Source organism: Schistocerca piceifrons, chromosome 1 (genome assembly GCF_021461385.2).
Source record: "Schistocerca piceifrons isolate TAMUIC-IGC-003096 chromosome 1, iqSchPice1.1, whole genome shotgun sequence".
Classification (NCBI taxonomy): domain Eukaryota; kingdom Metazoa; phylum Arthropoda; class Insecta; order Orthoptera; family Acrididae; genus Schistocerca; species Schistocerca piceifrons.
This window is the reverse complement of record NC_060138.1, coordinates 654,610,837-654,633,894: the sequence shown is the minus strand read 5'-3', so window position 1 is coordinate 654,633,894 and position 23,058 is coordinate 654,610,837. Positions and strand designations below refer to the sequence as shown.

General features: G+C 41.6%; 1 protein-coding gene across 1 annotated transcript in view; it reads right to left on the bottom strand.

Moving 5' to 3' along the window:
- Positions 1-469: 469 nt before the first annotated feature.
- LOC124762290 (facilitated trehalose transporter Tret1-like) overlaps positions 470-23,058 on the bottom strand; it is a 98,093-nt gene continuing 75,504 nt past the window's right edge. The window contains exons 3-5 of the mRNA XM_047249119.1: positions 21,755-22,785; positions 18,965-19,158; positions 470-638 (exon numbers count right to left, since the gene is read on the bottom strand). Of these exons, the coding sequence (XP_047105075.1) occupies positions 470-638; positions 18,965-19,158; positions 21,755-22,785 (1,394 nt within the window). The remainder of the gene's footprint in view (positions 639-18,964; positions 19,159-21,754; positions 22,786-23,058) is intronic.

The following is a 23,058-nucleotide window of genomic DNA, read 5'->3' as shown; positions in this document are numbered from 1 at the left end:
ATAGCCAGGTCTCCTATAATGACTGTGATGACGATGGTGATCACGAAGCATCTATCTGGTACCAGGTGTAACTCACGTATATATGTTAACTGGTCAGACATACGTGGTCGTGCGGTAGCGTTCTCGCTTCCCACGCCCGGGTTCCTGGGTTCGATTCCCGGCGGGGTCAGGGATTTTCTCTGCCTCGTGATGACTGGGTGTTGTGTGATGTCCTTAGGTTAGTTAGGTTTAAGTAGTTCTAAGTTCTAGGGGACTGATGACCATAGATGTTAAGTCCCATAGTGCTCAGAGCCATTGGTCAGACATATAACATACAGATATGTCTAATGATAAATAAAATTGCTTAACGAATTCAAATCATCTTCCTGCTTTGGCATAGATCCTTCTCTGTTCCCTGACACCGACCCTAAAACAACTAACGAGATTCTACTCCCTCTAGACTCCGTTATAACATTAATTAAGGGGAAACTCAACGAACAATATTGCCGTCAAGTCCTGATCGTGCCATGGAGGCCACACCAGCTCTGCGTTGGTAGCTCAGACCCGCGCTGGGAAACAATGTGACGTCACCAACAGCACCTGAGCTGAGACCATCAACATCAAGGCAGTCAGCCTCACCCAGACCACCTCTGGCAGTTCTGATAATACAGGGAAACCTAATTTACACATTTATCACCTCTCATTTTTCACACTTATATCTTGTTTTGTGTACTTTTTCACTTTTGCATGCAAAGTTACCTGACTTCCAAGTTTTCAGTTTATATGTTTTCGCCTTTTTACGCTATTATTTTTTACGCTATTATTTTTAAGCCCCCCCCCCCCCCCGCACAATGTCATTTTTATCGCACTTATACCTTTTAAAGTATAAGAAATGGACGTGAAATTTTCGTATATGGTGTGACCGTGAAAATTGGTTTGCTGTCTTCATGCAAGAGTGCAGTCATTATTGTGGGTCGTAGCTAAAATACGCGCACAAGTGGCGTCACTGTTGTTCATGACCTTGTGGCAGTCGGTTTCAGATATAAAGAGAGGGAGTGCTTCCGCAGTCCAACCATCACAATACATAACTGATGTATGCAGTTGCAGCTCGAGGTAATTTCAGCAGGTGGAGAGCACACCGAGTAAAACTAGGAGTGTTTTTGAATGGAATGAACCTAATTTTTTTAGTATAGTTTCCAGTTTTTGTGCATGCGGAAAATGATGAGTTTGTCACAAAACAAAAGATGGTATATCTCCATTTATGAGAAAATAAATGTAACTAAAGAAATGGAAAGAAGTCCTAAAAGGAGCATTGCACAACATCTCAAAATCCCACGCTCTGCTTGAACTACCATAGTGTCCAATAAAACACAGATAAGACCTAGTGCTTCGAAAGCCGGCCAAGCACCCTGAGAAATGTACTCGAATCAGGGTGTAAAGTTTGCGGGCTTGAAAAATTGCGTACAAACTCCGTTTCAGCAGCAGAGTGCAGTTATTGTGCCTGTTTCAGGAACAATACTCAAGGAAAAGGCTTTAGAAATTTCAAGAAAAAGTTAAATGAGTGAAAACTTCCACAATTTTTCTGGGTATCTATACACCCTCAAAGTAAGATGTGGCATTGCTGGCTGCAGAGTCTGTGGGGAGACTAACAGCGTGAATAGCGTCACTGTAACATGCTGGAAAAAATGTGATCTTCCCAGTCTAACTGTAAAATACTGCCTGAAAAATGTTTTCAACGTATGGTAATCAGGACTTTTATTAACTTATTGATGTACAAAACACTGGAAGTTAAGTGCGATCCCTTCTTTGGGATAATAGAATCAAGCAGAGAATGATAGTCTTCCTCGCCACAAACACAGACGGCTGTGATAAATTCCCACCACTTGTGACTAGGAAGTCAGCAAAGACATTGTATCTCACCGAGTATGAGTCAGACAAGAAGACATGGATGACTGCAAACCTCTTCAAGAGTCACTCGAAAAGCTTAACGCGCTCATGCATCGTTAGAAGACAACTGTCAGCTCACCCTCTGGCACTATAGTTCAGCAACATAGAAATGGCAGTTTATAGCATATTGCTTGAGCCATCTTCAACCTCTGGACTTGGGAATTATTCCTGCCACAAAAGCGAAGTATACAGATATAGTGGTTCAAAGTGTGATTGCACACTTTAACAGTGGGAAGGAAGATCCTAAACTGGATGTATTGCACGTAGGGCAAATAATCGCATTGTAGGTTAGGATACTCTTTCCACACACAATGATTATTTATAGCTTTCCCGGTTATTTCCCTCTGAACGTTACTAAAATTTTTAGACTAGATCTATAAATTAAATTAAATGGCAGTGTATGTACATTTTTAATTTAGTTTTGCATATCTGTCACTATAGTACATAAGGACTGATTGGGATCAATTGAAGCCAAAGACAGTACAAAAATGCTTTAGAAAAGCTGGTACCACAAAAGATGAAACCCAAGCATTGCCCAAAAATACTGAAGATTTTGACGCAGCTTTCGATGTACCAGAAGATAATGACTGGGTTCTTTTTTGGAATGGAACTGCTATGTGTGATTGTATTGCTTGTGATGCCGATGTTGCCATGGGTTGTATGCAGAATGACGATGCAACAATTAAAAAAGTCGTGCCTCCATGAATTAAAACAAATAGTTCTGAAGAATATAAAGAATTGCATGGTGACTCCGTGGATCCTCCCTGTCAGAAGTATTTACTCGTTTGAAAGTAACACAATGTTATCCAAGAATAAGAAACGTTATTGATAACAAGATGTGCATAGTAATTCCATATGAACCTCTGATCTATGAATGCAGTGTTATTTCCAAAAAAAAAAAAAAAAAAAAAAAAAAAAATACACAATTGATTCATTCTTTAGTCCTAAGTAACTTAAATTGTCCATGATTTAGGCTGAAGCCTATTTGAACTACTGGACTTCCTACTATACAGTATATATGTATTTTATGTTTGCATGCATTTAAGGTTGACACACATGTGTTAAGAAGTCTCATTTTAATATTAATCTCAGTTGTAGGTAACGGAGGACCGAGTACCAGACATTGATCAGGAAGAAGCTGCCAAAGGAAGATCAGAGAACAGTGGAAGAAGAATGGGGAGATTTTAAGAGGGTCCTAGTTGAGGCAGCTGAGATTGTGTGCGGAAGAACTAGCACAAAGAGGAGAAGTAAGGAAACCCCATGGTGGAACAACATATGTAAAGAGGCAGTACTTCGAAAGAACAAAGCCTTCAGAGAATGGTTCCAGACCCGAACAGAGGAAGCTAGGGTAAAATATAAGGAAAGCAAGAAAGCGGCACAGACCATAGTAAGGGCGGAGAAGAAGAAGTGGATGGAAAAATGGACAAGAATGTTAGAAGAGGGCAGTGAAGGGAACAAAAAAGTACTTTACACCATGGTAAGAAATAAGAGGAACGACAGAAGCGAGTGCCTGAGGATCATGGATAATAATGGAAGAGTTGTGGAGGAAATGCATGAGCTCAAAAAGATTTGGAAGGAGTACTTTGAAGATCTGTTGAATGCCGCCAAGAGGGTAACTAACAGCGATGGAGAGCCTAAGGCAGCAGACGATGATAATAGTGGGGAAATTGCTGATCTAACTTGGAATGAAGTGGAAGAAGCCATAAAGAGGATGAAAGGGGGCAAGGCACCAGGTTGGAACGAAGTAACAGTGGATATGATACGAGCAGCAGGAGAAATAGGAACCCAGTGGCTATACAGAGTGCTGAGGGTCGTGTGGAAGGAGAACAGAATTCCTGAGGATTGGAAGAAAGGAATTATAGTCCCGATCTTCAAGAAAGGGGATAAAAGGAGATGTGAGAACTACAGAGGAGTCACCCTGCTATGCCACTGTGGAAAAATCTATGAAAAGATCCTGGAGAAGAGAATAAGAAGCAGTATTGAAAGTATACTGCAAGAGGAGCAGTACAGTTTCAGACCGGGAAGATCAACAACGGACCTCATATTTGCGGTAAGGCAACTGCAGGAAAGGCACTGTGAGTACGGGAAGGACTTAATCATGGCCTTTTTAGATATTGAGAAGGCGTATGACAGTATCTGTAGGGACAAGCTCTGGGATGTGCTGAACGCAAAAGGGATAGATGAAGAGATAACACGAAAAGTCAGAAAAATGTATGAGGGAAGTGAGAGTTGTGTGAAAGTGGGGAGGGAACGTACTGCATGGTTCAAGCTGGAAAATGGGCTGCGACAGGGAAGTGCACTTTCGCCTTTATTGATTATTATTGTTATGGATGAAATCCTACAGCAAGTGTCAGATGCAATTGGAGATCATAAAATGAAAGCAGTGCTTTTTGCCGATGACCTGATGTTATGGGGAAATTGCGAGAAGGAGGTGCAAGAGCAGTTAGATGCATGGGAGGCAACGGCAGCACAATATGGAATGCATTTCTCTGCAAAGAAAAGTGAAATAATTGTCACAACAAGGAAGACGAATAGGCCAAATGTGGATATAACTTGTGGAGGGGAAAAACTACAAGTGGTAGAGAACTTCAAGTACCTGGGAAGCGTGATTGAAAGTAAGGGGGGAAACGCAATGGAAATAAATGAAAGGTGCAGAAAAGCAGGGCAGTTCTACAAATGCATTAGGGGGCTTATTTGGAGCAAGGAGGTGCCACAGAAATCCAAGGGAATTATATACCGAACCTACTTTGTCCCCATATTGGCATACGGAAGTGAGACATGGGTAATGCACAAAAGCGACAAAAGTAGAATACAGGCTAGTGAAATGAAGTTCCAGAGGAGCAGGTTGGGTGTAACAAGACGAGACAGATTGCGAAATGTGTATGTGAAGGAAAGACTAAAGGAGGAACCAGTACAGGACAGGATAGAAAAATCAAGACTGCAGTGGTATGGACACATGAAGAGAATGGATGAGGGAAGAATTCCAAAGAGGATATTTGATCTGCAACTGGAGGGGAAGAGGCCCAGAGGAAGACCAAGAGATAGATGGGTGAAGGGAGTGAAGGAATGTGTGACGAGAAGAGGAGAGAACTGGACAAAGGTGGAAGAGGGGGAATGGTGGAAAGACAGAACACGATGGAGGGGCTTGTGTTCCCGACAGACCCAGCCAGTGGCTGGAAACTGTCCAAGATGATGATGTAGGTTTATTTTATCATTCCTCTTCAAAAACATGGAAATGAGATTCTATTGTAATATTCTATCAACTACCAGCAGCTTCTTGTCCCGCCCTGTTAGTATTGATAACCATCAGGCATATCGCACAGTATTGCCATAATCAGTGCTTTGAGGCGCATTTAGAGATAGAATCTCGTTTGCCCACATCGATAGTAATATGGTTAGCTACCAACATTCAGTCCTTTTTCTAAATGCGTGCTTACCTGTTTTGGAAAGAAAACCTCCTAAAATCATAAATGATCCATGGAATCCTGTCATTAGTTATAGTGCAGTGATGTGCAGTGAGATCATCAACCGAAACCTGTTGGTCATGGTAAAAAACTATCGCATATATGTAGGATGAAAATAGTGCAATATCATGGGACACTTCAATTGCTGATCTGTTAGAGAAAAATACAGCTTGGGTGTTATACAGACCTGCAAGAAAGAGGGTATGGGAAAGCTCTTATTTGAGTTCTGTTTTTGGAAATTCACCCATGTGTGTTTGATCCATTAACTGGTCGTCCTCCTACATCCATCTTCCAGAGGATATAGCTGTTAAACAGGGCATTATTAACGTCCAAAATACAACGTTTGCTCACCGTGGTCAGCTCTGGCTTGCTAGAGAAATTACAGGAATGATGCACGATATATGAGTAAGTACCAAACGTATAATACGCGTGGATATTATAACAGTGGTGGCATTGAATTACCCATAAAACTCCAGGACGTCAATAAATTTGAAAGTTAGATTTCCCATATATTTACTCGTGTATACGGCCAGGATGACAGAAGCAAACCTGTTAAGCATGAAGTTGTTGGACCCCTTCCTTTCTCTGATTATACCAGTCAGTTCCAGAATTACGCAGATTTGTCATTTACGCTCAGGTGAAAGAAGTCATGGGATAGCGCTGTGCATATATACAGAGGATGCTAGTATCATGCACACAATGTATAGAAGGGCAGTGCATTGGCTGTGCTGTCATTCGTACTCAAATCACTCCTACAGTATGAAAAGGTTTTGAAAGTGGTTATAGCAGCACGACAGGAATTAACAGACTCTAGACGCGGAATGTATTTGGAGTTAGATGCATGGGACATTCCATTTTGGAAAGCATCAGGGAATCCACAGTTCCAAGAATATGCCGATATCACAAAATTTTAGGCATTATCTTTCACCATGGGCAACGCAGTGGCTGACGGCCTTCACTTAATGACCAAGACCAGCAGCTTTGGGTAGAGTTGTCAGTGCTAACAGACAAGCAACGTTTGTAAAATAGCCGTAGAAATCAATATGGAATGTATGACGAATGTAGCCATTAAGACAGTATAGCGAAATTTAGCGGTAATGGGCTATGGCAGCAGACGATCGAAGCAACCACCTTTGCTAATTGCACACCATTGACTGCAGAACGGCTCTTGGGCTCGTAGCCATACCAGTTGGACGCTAGACGACCTGAAATTCGTGCTCCCATCAGATGAGCTCCGATTTCAGTTGGTAAGAACTGGTGGTAGGGTTTCAGCGTGGCGCAGACTCCACAGAGCCGTGGATCCAAGTTGTCAACAAGGCACTGTGCAAGTTTTTAGTGGCCCAGTAATGGGGTAGGCTGCAGTTACATGGAATAGACTGGGTCCTCTACTCCAACTGAACATGTCGTTAACCATTTGCAACCGTTCATGGACTTCATGTGCCCAAACAACGATGGAATTTTTATTGAGGACAATGCACCATATTACTGGAACACAAATGCTCACGACTGGTTTGAAGAACGTCGTGGACACTCGAACAAATGGTGTGAACAACCAGATCAAATGACATTAACCCCATTGAACTTTTATGAGGCATAATTGTGCACAAAATCCTGCACCGGCAACACTTTCGTAGTTACGGACGGCTACCAAGGTAAATTTTCTAGAGGGGACTTCCAACGACTTGTTGAGTCCATGAAATGTGAGATTACGGCAGTGGGCTGGGCAGCAGGAGGTCCGACGCTATATTAGGAGGTATCCCATGACTTCTGTGGCTTCAGTGTATATCTCAAGGAAATAAACAATGGTGCTGCTGGATAAAGAATATGTGTCACCCAATTTCTCGTTGCCACCCCCCCCCCCCTCCCTCACCAAATTTATCAAAAACTCGTGGTGCACAACATATTTACACTACTTGCCTGAACCCATTTCATATGAGTAAGCGATTAACATAGCTTCTGCTGCATTGCTCTACACAGGACCAGATATGTGTAGAGATACCTGCTGACGCAAATAAATTCTTAAAGTTTAAGAAATTTCACTACCAATACACAGTACATTTTATCGTATATGCTCACTTCAAGTATCTTCTCGCTCCTGTGGTGTGCTGTGATAGCGACTACATGGCTTTACATACTACCCTCAAAGACCAATATGTACTGTATGTGGCAGTGAAGTTCATGTGGTTTATCACACCAAAATTACTATGACCAACTCGAAGGAAGGTAAAACATTATTTGATGATGCAGTTGACTGCTATGTTTTTGGACTGCCATTTGATAAGGAAATGGATGCTCTGCATAGTAATCATTGTCGTCTGGGGGCAAGTTCTGTAGTGCAGCACACAATGAATGCAACCTGAACTACAAACTACAATGACACTTATCCATTTCTTTCCAGAATCAGTGGGTGTGTTGCTCATTTCCTTTTTGAGCACTTTGCTGATTTTGTCTTGTGCAATGACCTGGTTAGGATTCTGCCTGAGAGCAATGAAAACATATTTCATTTTCCAAGTGAATCATGCCAATGATTATGCTGCACTTCCTGGACTCACTATAGTGTATACCTGTACCACATCAGTAACTTGCTGAAACTACACATCAGGTGGATATGCTACTCTCTTGCTGCCCATTCCGATGATGGTAAGGCTCAACTTGTGACAAAGAAAGTGGTCTTCCCATATTACTATCAATTTCGATGGAGAAACTCCATAAAGCTGTGTTGGCCAACACAACCACATTTTCTAGAAATCTTAAAGGCTTGCCATAACGGGTGCAAAAATGGCCATTTCTAGAAAATTCTGGAGTGTATTCATGGAAACATATATGCTGGACTCTGCATTCTACTACACTGCACCAGGTCTTTTGTGGGACGCTACGCTCAAAAGCGCAGAAATCAATACGAAACTCTTAACCAATCTCCACACGATGTAGTTATTTGTGATCGAAATTTGTGGGGGAATTTGCCAGTGGTTTCATATGCAGGCAAAAGCAACTAACTTGTGAATAGGTGAAAAGTTCAATAGAACATCTGCTAATTCAAATAACGTCCTGTATCAGGATAACGTCCTGTATCAGGACGTAAACATTTTATATGGACATGCATGCAACAATCTTTGCCCATTGCGGGAGGCTTGACGCCTTTCTTATGAAGAAATCGTTGCGCTGGGTGATTTCTCGTCTGTGCCAGCAGAGTCTGACACACGATATTTCGTGGCGGGGGCATGCTATATCCTAACAGATTTGCATGAAGCACACAGCGATTTTCCGCTGTGTCCTGATTATCGACATCAGTGAAACCGTTCCCTCCTGAAACTGATGATGACAGGGATTAAAAAAGGGGGAATGGAACTGATTAGAATTAAAGTCTACCAGTCATGCTCATTATTCAATACATTGGTATTATTACCAGTAAGAGAAATTACGCAACATATGATATTGAGAAAGACTCTTAGAAGCCTGTAAATAATGCAATCAGGAAAACCACGCAGAATGTTAGAAACCATTGTGTTATTTATTTAGTCAGTTCCTATTATGGAAGTAACTGATTGCCAAGCCAAATTTTAAATAGGTTACCAACTTCAACAAAAAATTTGTACCTCTGGAAATGGCTAAGGTTTTCATAGAGTTCATTAAACCTTTTTTTGGCGATATGTGTATTTTCGGCCTGTCGAAACTCCACATGTTTCAGTTTCATTATGAGTTTGCAAAAACTCATTTTACTGTCCCAGAGCTAATTTACTGGGTAAAGGGTTGTGACCTTTATAAAGTATTAAGATGCCACCGCAATGTATTCGACGTATCAGGGTATACGATCGATAACTCTCTCGGCATAAAGCCTGCTAGCGATAAGGTTATCTTTGTGATGAAAGACGTGGAGAATGGGTTGCAGACAGAGGAATTTGTAGGTCTTACATCGAAATGAATGTATACTGCACCGTGACAGGTACCACCCGAAGGCAAGTGAATGGTGCGCTTTCTGTGGCCTCAATGATCCTCATGGCAGATGGTTTCTTGGCACTCCTATGATGTGGTGCAGATACGCTCCTTCGTATGTGGTATGCCAAGTCAGTTTTCAATCACAAACCATAAGGTATATTCTGTATCACAATTAAAAATCAGGCTGCTACTTCAAGATGACAAACGCGTCATAAAGTCCTTCTAAAAACTGCAAGCACATGTAATCTTTCAAGATTCTCATGGGAAAACATATTGCGAAAATATTGTACAAAAAAATTTGTTACCATACATCGGTGTTCCTGTTGATAATCGGCACATTAAATTCCGACCCCAGGCACATACAAACCATTCAGTATAAAAAAGGAGCCAATGCAGTTCCATAGATGTATAGTGAATGAGTTGAAACCATTCAGTATTAAACAAGGGCAACAGTAGACACAAAGTGAATAAGACACACGTCAAAACCACAGGAAGTGTTCGACGTCAGTACACATTTGGCAAAGAAAGTATAGTGTGCAGATGTAACCCAGTAGAGATAGCATTTTGGACTGCAGAAAGTGGAGTAATTTTGATTTTCAGGTATGTCGTATATATCAGCTATCTCCAGAGAAATCCAAGTTTTGGACCTTCACCCTCTCGTATTTTATCCGCCGTCTTGCAAAGACCTCTAAGAAATGACACTTTTTTCAGTCATTCTTCAGTAGCTCTCTTCCAGTGCCTTTTGGACAACAATATGCCATCATCAATTGTAAAGAGAGCTCAATTTCCTGCAAATTTCACACACTAAAGCTACTGGAATACGATGCCGTGAAAATCGGCAAAAGCGTCAAGAAATCTTAAAAAGTTAGAGATGTTTGTGGTTTGACCTTAGTGACTCCTGGTGCAGTTTTGTGCCCAATAACCAGTGATGTAGAGGATTTCATACAAAATATTTTTAATTACCCCTTTTACGACGAGAATTGTTGCCGTAACAATGTTACTGAAAGCGGTCCCGAAATTGAAAATACCATCGTCAGTCAAAACTAATATTCCTGAATGTAATTCAATCTGCAAGCCAAATGTATACAATATACACGTTTAGTTCATAATTTTCATGTCATTCCTACGGAGTAAGTATTTTTGAAAAAGAGAAACACATATTTTCAAAACTTTTGTATGTGCTTACGTTTCAGCAAAATACAATTTAAAAACAGACGATAAAATTTTGTATACGTGATTAAAATAAAATTTCAGTTAAACAATAATCAACTTCTCATGTTTTTATTCAGATGTGGGTGATGTGTACCGTTCGTGACTTCGACTAATAGGCTAGTAGACCATGTAACTCGTCTTCTTGCATTTTGAATTCAGCCTCTGGTGCATTACTACATGAACCTATAATCGTACAATGGATCATGCAAGTCCTGTTTCTTTGCAGCCGCATTTGTTGCCACAAGTCTTCTGTATTGCCATGAAATCACGTTCAGCAGTGTCTGCGGTGCTGGTTCTTTACTCATTGGCACTGGAGTAAGACCACAAATATTTTGCTTTCAGCCTCACCTGAGGGCGACTTTTTTATACCCCATCCCCCTTTAAACTAGCAGTTGAGTAATATATGAATGATACTGAAATGCCGTCCCCGCTGGAGGTAGGCGTGCCAAATAAAATTCGGAGTTTGCAGCATCTTTACAAAAGCGAAGATATGACAACTCATCTATACAAGTGATCGAGACACCTCCATAAAGGGCCACAAGGAAATTTTCAGTTGCTTCTATGATCTTCTCTTTTTGTGCAGCTGGATCCTTGAAAATATACACAGTGTTTCTGTGAGAAACATCCCTCTCAAGTTTGGTGTGAAATTTAGTTTCCCCCTGTCCAGAGTGGTGGTGATATCGCAACCACTTATCACATGGAGAAATAGAATGTTTTCCACAATATCTTTGTACATGAAGGACGTTTTGGAATACAGCGCATCTCCTATGTTACTCCTTCCACATCTGCAAAAGAACATATTGTCTGCCGCTAGAGCCATTACTAGAAAAAGTTATTGAGGCGAAACCGCTAACATATCTAACTTTTTTGCGATTTCGTGACATTTTTGCTGATTTTCACAGCATCGTATGTCAGTAGCTGTTCCGAATTTTTCAACATGTTGCAAATGAAAATTGCAGGAAATTTAATGCTCTTTAAAACTGATAATGGCATATCGTTGTGTAAAATGCACTAAAAGCGAGTTACTGAGGAAAACTGAAAAAAATGCCATTTCTTAGCGTTTTCTCAAGATGACAGATGACGCTCGAGGCGCAGAAGGTCTAAATCTTGAATTTTTCACGATATGGGAATACGTACAACCTGCCTGAAAATGCAGATACCTCCACCTTTGGCAACACAATGCCTTTTTCAGAGCTATCTGTAATAGGTTTATAAGAAACGTGACTCAGTTCACAAAACAACTGCAAGGGACTTAGCTATTGTCACCCACATATCGGTCCATAGGAGCAGACAGCACATGATCACAGTTACTTCCAAATATGTATGAATGTCATAGATGTCACATCTGGATGAAATTTCATTTAAAAAATTTAATGCACATAAAATTGTATACATGCAATGAACAAACAGAATAATTAGTTGTTACAGAAGGCTGAGTGGAGACACTTCTCATTCAAGTGAGTGTGGCTGTTGGGAACCTGCGAAGCGTCAACGACGCCATTAAACTATTATTAGAGTTCAGTTATTTATTCCGATTTTTTCTAATTTCCACTCCTTACTGTTGTCTCACATTCATCTCCTGAATCAGCATCACAGTGCAGTTATTGTGTGATGTGCAGAAGATTAATCTAGCTCCCTCTAAATATAGAACATATGCCCCCTTAATATAGAACATACAGTGTTAGGATGGCACCTTTCGGTGGTTGGTCTTTAGCTATTAAGAAACGCACTGGCAAGTAAGTGAAACTAGATTCTTTTACACCGCCGATGAAGATGAAACCGTGTCCATCTATGGTGGTGGAGGGCTGAACTATTGGAATGAAACGCACAAACCATGGGTTGAACATGCTGTGTGGTTTTCCAAGTGCTTGTTTGTTCCTCTTGTGGAGGGTGAGGACTTTGGGCATAATGTCTCTCAAAACATAGATGTAAAAATTACTGCAAAGAATGCAGCTAATATTGAATTTCCATGAAAAAAATAATGCAAAGGATGCGGCTAATATTAGATCTCCATTAATTTTTTGAAAGCATCATCAGAACAGCATGTGACTGAGAGCTCCTGACAACTCACGAGTGTGTAAAATATGCTTCCTGGAAAAAATGGGAGTATTTTTCCTTTTGCGTAGACATATTGGTATTTGTGTTAAATATGAACCTTGCCTTTCGTAGTGTGCTATGTATTAGATAACTGTTTTAGCTACAGTTAAAGCATTTTTGGCGAAGGCAGCGATGTCGTAAGAAATATTATTATTTCGTTATATGTTTTTTGTACATTGGTAATACACATTGTGAAAATTAAAACAATATCGTTAATAATTATTATTTTCTTCTTTATCCCTACATCAGTCACAGTTAGGCCTGCTGTTAATGCTATAGCCATGACTATACTATGATCGTAACTCCTGACATGTGTTGAAGAATCGCAATTTCTTATGTCAAAACATAGAACCGACAGACAATAACACCCTTATGTCAACCCATGCACTCTTTCATGGGATTAAAAAAACATCATTCCGTCCTCCAACAGAGAACTACTGTTATCACCTGTGCTACATAGTTCCATATGATCCGGTACCAAGTGCTTTTCGACATGTATACCCCATTAAGGTAGCAGCGATTAAATTCTGTATTGGAGCGCATTGTACGAAGAAAACGAAAACCTGATTTTGTCACCGCACAAAAACCAATTGCCACATATCAATCATAGCGTGTTGGCTACAGCCATGTGTCATCTTGCTTTAGTATAAAGCATTATACAGCAGATGTAATCGGTATTGTCGGTAGAAAGTCATTGGTTTCTTAATGTATGCTCTGTATGTAGGTCAGAATGACATCTCTAGAGACATTGTACCATTTACGATAGTAAGGAGCAGGAGGCATATTACGACAAATTTGTATAGAGACCAGAAAACCAACCAAAACAGAACTGATTGGTTTTGAAATGGATCATCAATCTGGACTAATGCAATGACCTAAAGATGACTCTTACCTTATGGATTCTGATAAAATGCGGGATTTTTTTAACAAAATGGACATGTGCGGCTACTAACGTCTGTCAAAAACGTTCACATTCTCCTCCGCTAAAGCGAACTTTGTTTTTAAGTTCTGATTTATAACTACGGAACGGACTGTTCGAGCTTGATCCTGTGTAAATATTGTACTAAATACGATACGGATACGGATGTATATGCATCTACTCGTGTATGGTGCAGAAGACTGTAGTTTTAATGGAACATTTGTTGATTGTGGTGTGGACTACCCTACAGAGCATCACTGTACTTAAGTAGCCCTGACAGACGTTTGGAAACTATATTACATACATCTAGTTTGATTCTATCGGATGACTGGGTATTTTATTCGTAAGCAAATTACATTTCAAAATCAAGAGGGAGTCTGTATGCTATAGAAGACTTAAGGAGTGAGTGGACAACTGACTGTTCGTCATAACAAATTAAATTTCAAAAATCACTGTGGTATTTATACACATGCACTGCAGTTTTAGTGGAACAGTGGTTAATGGCATGAGGGTGTACCACCCAACCAGACACACGCACACACACACACACACACACACACACACACACACACACACACCGATTTACTGCACATAAATAGGTCTGGCAGGCATTTGGAAACTGCAACAGCATTTCCATATAACTGTTTTTTGCATGCTTTGAATAACACGTTTGTTGCATCCAAAAACCTGTTAAAGTAGGTATATCATCTTGCGTTGAACTTTTGTTGATCTTAGAATGATTGAGTGGCGAAAATCACAAAGAGAACATCTCCATCTCAGTGCTTTCATTACCTTAGGCAAGACAAAACAACTGATATACTATCGCTCCATTGTAGCACATACCGGGTCCTATAAACCAGCTATGTTCAAGACATTTCGATGCTTTAGAAAAGCGCCCAGAAATGACTTTTGAACTGTTAATTTTAACACAAGGAGTGTTGATGTACTGACACTGCTGCTGTCGAATACATAAATGCTGAGGCAGAATGTGCTATACCTAGCTGTCAACGGTCGCTTAATATATGCCAATTTGTCTCAAAGCTTCTACCACTATTTGAACGAGCCCCACCTTCGTACCTCAGTACACATTCTCAGTTACCGTTATCACTTTGAGGTCATTGTCAGCTTCTATACTGACTTTAACTTGTATAGATCCGTTGGTGGTTAAATGGTATGTACTGGTGAATGGTAACACCGATTAGACAGCTCAGTATTACCTAGTCGCTCTCTACCAGTCGTGTGAGTCCTCATCTGTTCATATTAGTCGCTGATCTGTGAGGCAAATGCATCAAGATCGTATAGGCTAGTATACTCCATTCAACTATTTAACCGAAAAAGAAAGCTCTGGGGAAGATAACACATTGCTCCCAAAAACATAAGGGTAGATTTGGGTATGTATGGAGGTACAGAGACAGCCATGATGTACTCGGTCAGCAAGTGAGAGTTTGATGGAAAGGTAATCGATATTACTTGTACGATATACCCTCCACCTTGCACTGTCAGCGGCTTGCGACTTATTTGTTTTAGGTGTAGTATGCTCATAGGCCATGGAGTTGTCAACAAGTAGGCAAGAAGACCTGTGGTGCAGGTAGTAGATGACCTGAGCGTAAATAAATCTATTGCACATTAGTAGGACTGGAAATTCCCTATACTGTCACCATAATCATAGTAGAAATCCCCTACACTCTCACCGTAATCTTTAACTGCAGGAAGATGTCTTGCTGTAAGCATCTGTGTCGAGCTGGAATAGATTCTGGCTCAATCAATTTGCAGGAATCTTAAGGAAAGTGACACAAACACTAAGAATTGACAGGTCAGCATATGTGGGGCAGGGGAGCAGCCATAAATCCTATCGGCATGTTACCTAACTAACGTTATAACGTGGACCAAAGTTTAAGTACTGGTGGGTCTGTTTCTATAAAAATAAAATATGTACAACTACATGTGTGCCCACTGCCCCCTGCTCCAGCTGGAATACGACATCACGGTCAGTCCACTCTCGAATATAATCGGGCGGGGGAATGGAAACGCTTTGATTAAACTCTAAATCTTTCCCTAGTCTTACAGTAGCCCCTAACTGTGCGTGGTTGTGCGATGCAATTGCACTAATGTAAATAATTCAATGGATAGTGTGAATTGGAAGCACTGTGACACTGTTAGAATAGCATTAGCAGCTACAGGTATCTGCAGAGGACTGACAGTTGGTGAGAGTTGGAGCTGAATGCAAATGAAAGTAACTACCGGGTGGTTGTAATTAAGACTTCCCTATTTCACACGTTATAACACGGAAACTAATAAACAAGCGAGTACCAAACTTGGTAGCATTAATGTCAAGTATATGTGGAAGAGGAATAATTCAGAATCAGTTCAATTGACACACTTTTAATGTGCTGCTACGGTACATCATACCATTACATACCGGTACCATTACTGATACGAAAGGGTTCAATATGACACCCAATCAGTGTCCAGAAAAGTCGGGAAGCACAGGATTGCATTCTGCACAGCAGAACGAAGCGTGTCCGTGTGTATACTTCCTACTTCTCTTGATATGCTGCGCTTCAGATCAGCACATGTGTGAATGTTGCCCTGGTAAACCCTGTCCTTCAGGAGCCCCAAACATGAAATCACAGGGAGTGGGATCAGGTGATCGTGCTGGCAAAGCATTTGGAAACGGTCGGCTGATAATTCGATCGTTTTCATATGTGTTTCTGAAAAGCGGTGTGCAATGCGGCCCCATCTTGCATGAAAACTGTTGAGATCAATTCGTCTGTCTTCTATAGGGCGTGTATGACAGGCCAGCGAAGCATATCATTGTAAAGCTGGCCAGCCACACTGTACGTCTTTGGTCCTTGAGCCCCATCGTGTTCAAAAATGAATGGGCCAATGATGAACGTAGCCATGAAGTCACACCATACGATGACACATTCACGTACTGAGGAACTTCATGCACAGTGACTGGAGGTGAACATCCCCCCACTCGGCAATTTAGTATGTTCACCTCACCTGTCAGAGAAAAATGAGCTTCATCTGTCCTTAGCATAGTCCAGGGACAGCCCTCGTCAACTTCAATCCTTGAGAGAAAGTGGAGAGCGAAGTCAACACGTCGTTGCACGTCCTGTGGTGCAAGCTGCTGTATGATATGGATATTGTACGGATACCACATGAGACTGGTTCGAAGAACCTTCCATACAGTGGACCACGGGATTTTCAGCTGTCGTGACACAGCACGCGCACTGCCAGGCGATTGAGAATTGCGCGCAGTGTTGTCTTCCATTGCAGCAATTTCTACCACCTGTGGTGCAAACAGTCGTCGACGTTTACGCCGAGCGACAAAAAAAAAAAAATAAAAATAGTTCAAATGGTTCTGAACACTATGGGACTTAACATCTATGTTCATCAGTCTCCTAGAACTTAGAACTACTTAAACCTAGCTAACCTAAGGACATCACACACACCCATGCCCGAGGCAGGATTCGAACCTGCGACCGTAGCAGTCGCGCGGCTCCGGACTGAGCGCCTAGAACCGCTAGACCACCGCGGCCGGCCTCCGAGCGACGCCCAGTTCCCCAGTTGATTCGAACTTCCTCATCATGCTCCGCACGACAGGTGGGGAAAGAGGACCCTTCCATAATTCTTTCAGCCGGCGATGTTCTCGAAGTGCAGCTGCAGCATTACTGTTGTTTTGATTACAGAGCTTCACCAATAATGCCCTCAGCAAGTGGACTGCGACTGGTCAGGTGTGTGAGACACGATGACTGATCACAGCACTTGGTGGCCATAGTTGGAACTGGACGGTGGCACTGTGACGCATGGAAATCATGCACCCCCACTCTGGACATTAATGCTACCAAGTTTGGTACTCGTACGGTAATTAGTTTCTGTGTTATAACTTGTTAAAAGGGAAAATTAAATTATAACCACCCGTACTTAATCCCCATACAATCTTAATGAATTGTCTAAAAACTGTAAATAGCGCCATATGCTGAAAATTGTTAATTACTTAAAACCACGTATATTATGCGGTTTCCTGAAAATCGATAAAGCGCATCTTATATTTGCATGCCTTGTCTTAAAAAAAGTGGGGGAAATCGGTAAAATAGTAATTAAATATGCATCTTCTTAAAAAGTCGGTAAAAATTAGCCATGAAAACATAAATAGCGTCGTACAGTGCAGGAAATAGCACTGGATGCCTAACTTCAATGATAACTATGTTACTACCGCTGGACGTTACACAATGCTGGAAATTTGCAGTATCACATGAATTTACTCATGCTGCTACTGCTGCTTGAACAATGTCGAAATTAAAAGCGCCAGTCTAAGGATGCTGAAGACGCTAAAGGGTGGTGAAGCTGATGTCTGGGAAATGATGAATGGCTGCGCAGTAGGGGTGCCGGTGGGGTGGAAGGGCCAATAGCACCATAGTGGGGGGATGCCATTTTTTGGATCATAAATTACCATCATGAAATGGACAGCAATAACTTTACACTAAAAGCACTTGGTCAATAACTAATACCTGGGTATACATGAACCCAAATCCCAGACTAGGCCGTCATCTTGCCTGTAAATTATGTTAATTATCATGACAGTTATTGCCCACTAATTACATCCTAAATAAACAAAATATGCACCCAAGTGAGCAGTTTGTTTGCATAAGAGAATAAAGCCCCCTTTGTTCTGAAACCAGCTGACGTGCTCTATTACCAAAACGTTTTCATTGTTACAATTATATCACCAAATGTTACATGACGATGTTACATTGTATCCTAACCGACGTCTGACGTCGTTTGCTAAGATTTGCAGCCATTCACTTCATACGCCACTACAATAAAATAATAAATATCTTACTAAATCCTAATGCAGCACTTTAAAGACTAACTAAAATACATAAATTTAAACAATTTCTTTATTTCACCTTACTTACACTAGATTTACTGTATTTCTATTCTTCACAGACGAAACTTACTCATACGTATGTTCGGCATTGAACAGTCTGGATGCCTTATACGTTCCTTACCCAAAGAATTTGTGCATTTGTGTACCAAACGTTTGACCATCACAGTTTCCTCATCAGCTCTACTTTACCAACTTTGATTGGATAACATTTAAATTTCTTGACGCAGTGATAGCTCTGAGCGATTCCTTACACGACGTTCTCACGATCATTGCACATATCAGTCTATTAACAGATAGAATAAATTATACTCAGTCTTGCTTTACAGTTTCATCCAAGTGACTCAAGAGTCACTACTGATTTGTTTTCAGCTCGGACATTGTTTCATGGATTCGTCCATATTACTGCTGACTGCTCCACCTACACGACTGTCCATTTCCTCGTTGATCTGCGCGAAACTCTTGTTCCTCGTCTCGGGCATGAGAGCGTAGACATAAATAACGGCAAACACGCACATCACGGTGAAGCCCCAGAAGGAGTAGTAGGCGCCAAGGCCGTCAGAGACCACTTGGAACATCTTCTTGAGGAAGAAGCCATACAGTGCTATAACGACCGTGCCAATAGCCACGCCGATGCCCTTCACAGAGACGTGGAACAGTTCACCCATAAACAAGGACAGCACTGGTGCCGGGCCGATAGAGAACGAAATCTGGAAGAAGTTTAACACATGTTACAATCTCACTTATCCCAGTCTCCTTAGAGAAACTAATGTAATCAAAGCCAAAAATACTAAAATTTGCAATGTTTTTATGCATTTGGGAAAACTGTTGACATCCAATAAATCATTAAGCTCACTTAAAAATTAAGTGTATTGTTACTACAGCAGGGCTGCATGAAACAGTCAGTTATGCAGTAGTGACATTTCAGTCTGCTTTCATCACGTGTACTTATGAGTCATTGACACGTAGAAAACCATTTGCTTCTCTGAGGGTGAGATAAGACAGCTGCTAGAGGCAGCTGTGGGGATTAGCGACATTAGTTGTACAAACTGGGATGGTGCGCCAGTAACATACTGAGATGTCTCAGGCACACCTGGCCAAAATTTCTGAATGAAAACTCAAATTGTGCAGTAGAACTTTGCTATTGTGTTTTGACAAGTATGAAAATGTTCCTATGAAACAGCAGTGGAGGAATCCGTTGACATGAACTAAATTTCTTCACTCTGTTGTTCATAGAGTCCGGGTGTTAAGTCTATCCACATATTCAGCAATGAATATGGTCAGCCAAGAACGGCCTATGGCTATGAGATACGTCCATGACCGAAACTGTGTAGTTTTGTTGCACAAGTTACTGTTCGCCGAAGGAGAAAGTTTCAATATCTGGCACATCAACACTTGCATTGAAGTGATGATCGTTCTCTTTAAGAATGAATTCATACTTAGTCTGTAAAAGTAAAGCCGACGTGTTTCAGTATCACTAAGAACTGGGACTCATTGCAATCCATCATACACGATTAGACGTGGATCCTATGGAGCAGATACAGACTGGGTACGAGGTGCGGCAGAAAAATAATGATATTCATGAATAACTTTAGTTCCCAGCTGTATGTGCGGTTATCCCAACACAGCCACCCGGTTTGAAACTCGAGAACATTTCATCAGCAGCTTTGTTTCATGCTGGGAAGCGTTCGTTCACACACAAGTAATGACACTAGCATTCTGGCAACAATCTGGCGGTACTGCTTACTCACATTTCCCAACACTTCTAGGCAGGTCTCTCAGTGACAGCCGGAGCATAAGTTTTTACATGGTATCAGACGTTTCCAGAGGTCTGAGAGATAGTAAAATACTTTCGATAGTAACGGAGGCTTACGACGTCAAAAACTGAAGCAAATGTGAACTCTTGTCAATTCAGACCACAAAATAATATGAGGTTAATGACTAGGAAGTGTGAAGCAGTATTTGGACATGAAAAAGATACAAAAAAATGGTTCAAATGGCTCTGAGCACAATGGGACTTAACACCTATGGTCATCAGTCCCCTAGAACTTAGAACTACTTAAACCTAATTAACCTAAGGACATCACACAACACCCAGTCATCACGAGGCAGGAAAAAGATACATGCTGAGATAGTTTCAATATATAATTTACAAGTGAAGAGAATGTTTTGAATTTCTAGACATAACTGTAAATAGACCCGATTTCTTCCGTCATATTTTCAGTGATTACGAATTACAGATTTTCAGTTATGGTTACAAACCAAAATTCCTAAGTGAATAATGACACATGATGAATGGCCTCTATAGGAGAAAGCTAGAATGACCAAGTCGAAAATCATTTGTATGCTTTCTATTTACTTTTCAGCAAGAGAGCTGATAGCAAAAGCTGTTATCTCCGTTTCTGGTCCAAAGAGTAGCAGACTGATACGACTCATTTTGCGAAATTTCCCAGTTGACTCCGCAGCACTGTAGTCCAGAGAATCTCTCAAAGAGGTTTAACTTTCTTGAGTAAACCCACGCTTTAGCTACAGGTCGACTGGTTCTGATTACTCTGTCAATAATTGCGCTTTTCTGGGGGGTGCAGCCTATAACCACACTGTTAACATTTTAATGTTGCAAAACTATTCACTGGCGCTTATACGAGGCCAGAGAAGTTTTAAATAGTGTTCTGGAAGTACTAGGATCTTTTCTGAAAACTGTTATTCATAGGGACACATAACCATCTGCAAATGGTACACCGCCAACGAGCCGGCCGGAGTGGCCGTGCGGTTCTAGGCGCTACAGTCTGGAACCGAGCGACCGCTACGGTCGCAGGTTCGAATCCTGCCTCGGGCATGGATGTGTGTGATGTCCTTAGGTTAGTTAGGTTTAATTAGTTCTAAGTTCTAGGCGACTGATGACCTCAGAAGTTAAGTCGCATAGTGCTCAGAGCCATTTGAACCATTTGAACACCGCCAACGCAGATGATTATCCCTGAACCAGCTCAAAGATACTGGCCAGGAGCATTCAAAACTACCAGACAGTTGATCACACCACAGATCGTGTTCGTGAAATTACTCCTGCAATTAGAAGACTGGTTAGATAATTAATAACTACTAAATATCATTGGCTCAGATGCTCCAGAATTATATTACGAGTCTACCGAACCTTCTGCACCTGTACAGGAGTTTGTCTCGTCCGTCAACAAGTAAATAAGAATAATATAATGAAATCATAATGTAGTAACTACGTCCACATCGGCAGAACAAAGATACTATTTCACATAAAACCAATAGCAGCTTTCCATTAAGAAGCTGTTGTATTACATTGAATCCAATCATGCCGGCGAGTGGCACCCAGTCGAAGGCAGTAGGCACGTCCCCGTAGATGTCATCGACGTAGAAGTAAGCTCCCTCTGCAGCCAGACAGATGGCGCACGCCGAGAAAGTCGCCATGCAGAGGGGCCTCCGATCGAACCTCTCGACGACCAGCGACGACGCGACGTTTGCACCAAGCGTGACGACCGTCAGGATAATGGAAGAGATGTTCGAGTCGAGCTCGCTTCCACTCTTCTCAAATATGTACGTCGTGTACGTGGTGAGTGCGGTCGACCCTGCCGACATCTGAAATAGAATAAATCCTATCGCTAAGAGCAATGTCCGGCGGTGCACTGGCACCAAGATAACGTCCGTGAACTTTCCTTTGTTTTGCTTTTTCTCACGTATATCTTTATACAACAACTCCAGCTCAAACTTGAGCTCCTCTGGTGTTAGTTGGCCTTTGAGTCTTTCTAGACACTTCACAGCTTCCGCTTCTCTGTGATGCGTGAGAAAGAAGTATGGTGACTCCGGCATCCAGATGAATGTCAAGACGAAGATTATCGGAATTGAGGTGCAGATGAGAGCAACGGTGGTGATGGATAGGTAAGGTCCAATGCAATACACAAGCAGGGTGCCACACTGCATCAGGATGTAATGGATCACAATTAGCGTCCCCCTTAGGTCGGTGTCGGCTATCTCACACAGAAAAACAGGTAAGGCAGTAATAATGGCGCCTCCGCCCAAACTTCCAATCGCTCGAGCTGCGAGCAGCATTCCGTAGGAATCGGCGAACGCCACCATCAACCACCAGATGACAAAAGGGCCAGCTCCAAAAAGGGCCACTTTTTTACGCCCCACGACGTCCACTGCATAGCCGGCGGCAAATATAGTAACCAGCATGGTGAGTGAGTTGATGGAGGCGAGCCAGGACCCCTCGTCAGCGGTGAGTGGAACTGGTGAATCTTCTGCCTCCAGGATTGGTATAGTCGTTCCAGGCCAACCCATGAAGGTACCGTAGCACGTGTAGATCAGCGACGCTGTAAAAAAACAAAAAGAAGCCCATATGAATCTATTAGCTGGGAGATCCCTGCCACGTAGTGTGAAAACTTGATGAGGGATGACATGGTCAGCTTGAAAGTAACAATGGTCGATTATTTGGGAATGCGTGGAAACGAAAACAGTCTTTGAGCGTAAGCTTCATCTGCTTACAGCTGCAGTACTGCATAGTGTGCTAAGATGGCTGCACGTCACAGGCCATGAGTGTCTTCCACTGCTTTATCTTGTTTTTATATTGTGTGTCGAGGGAAATT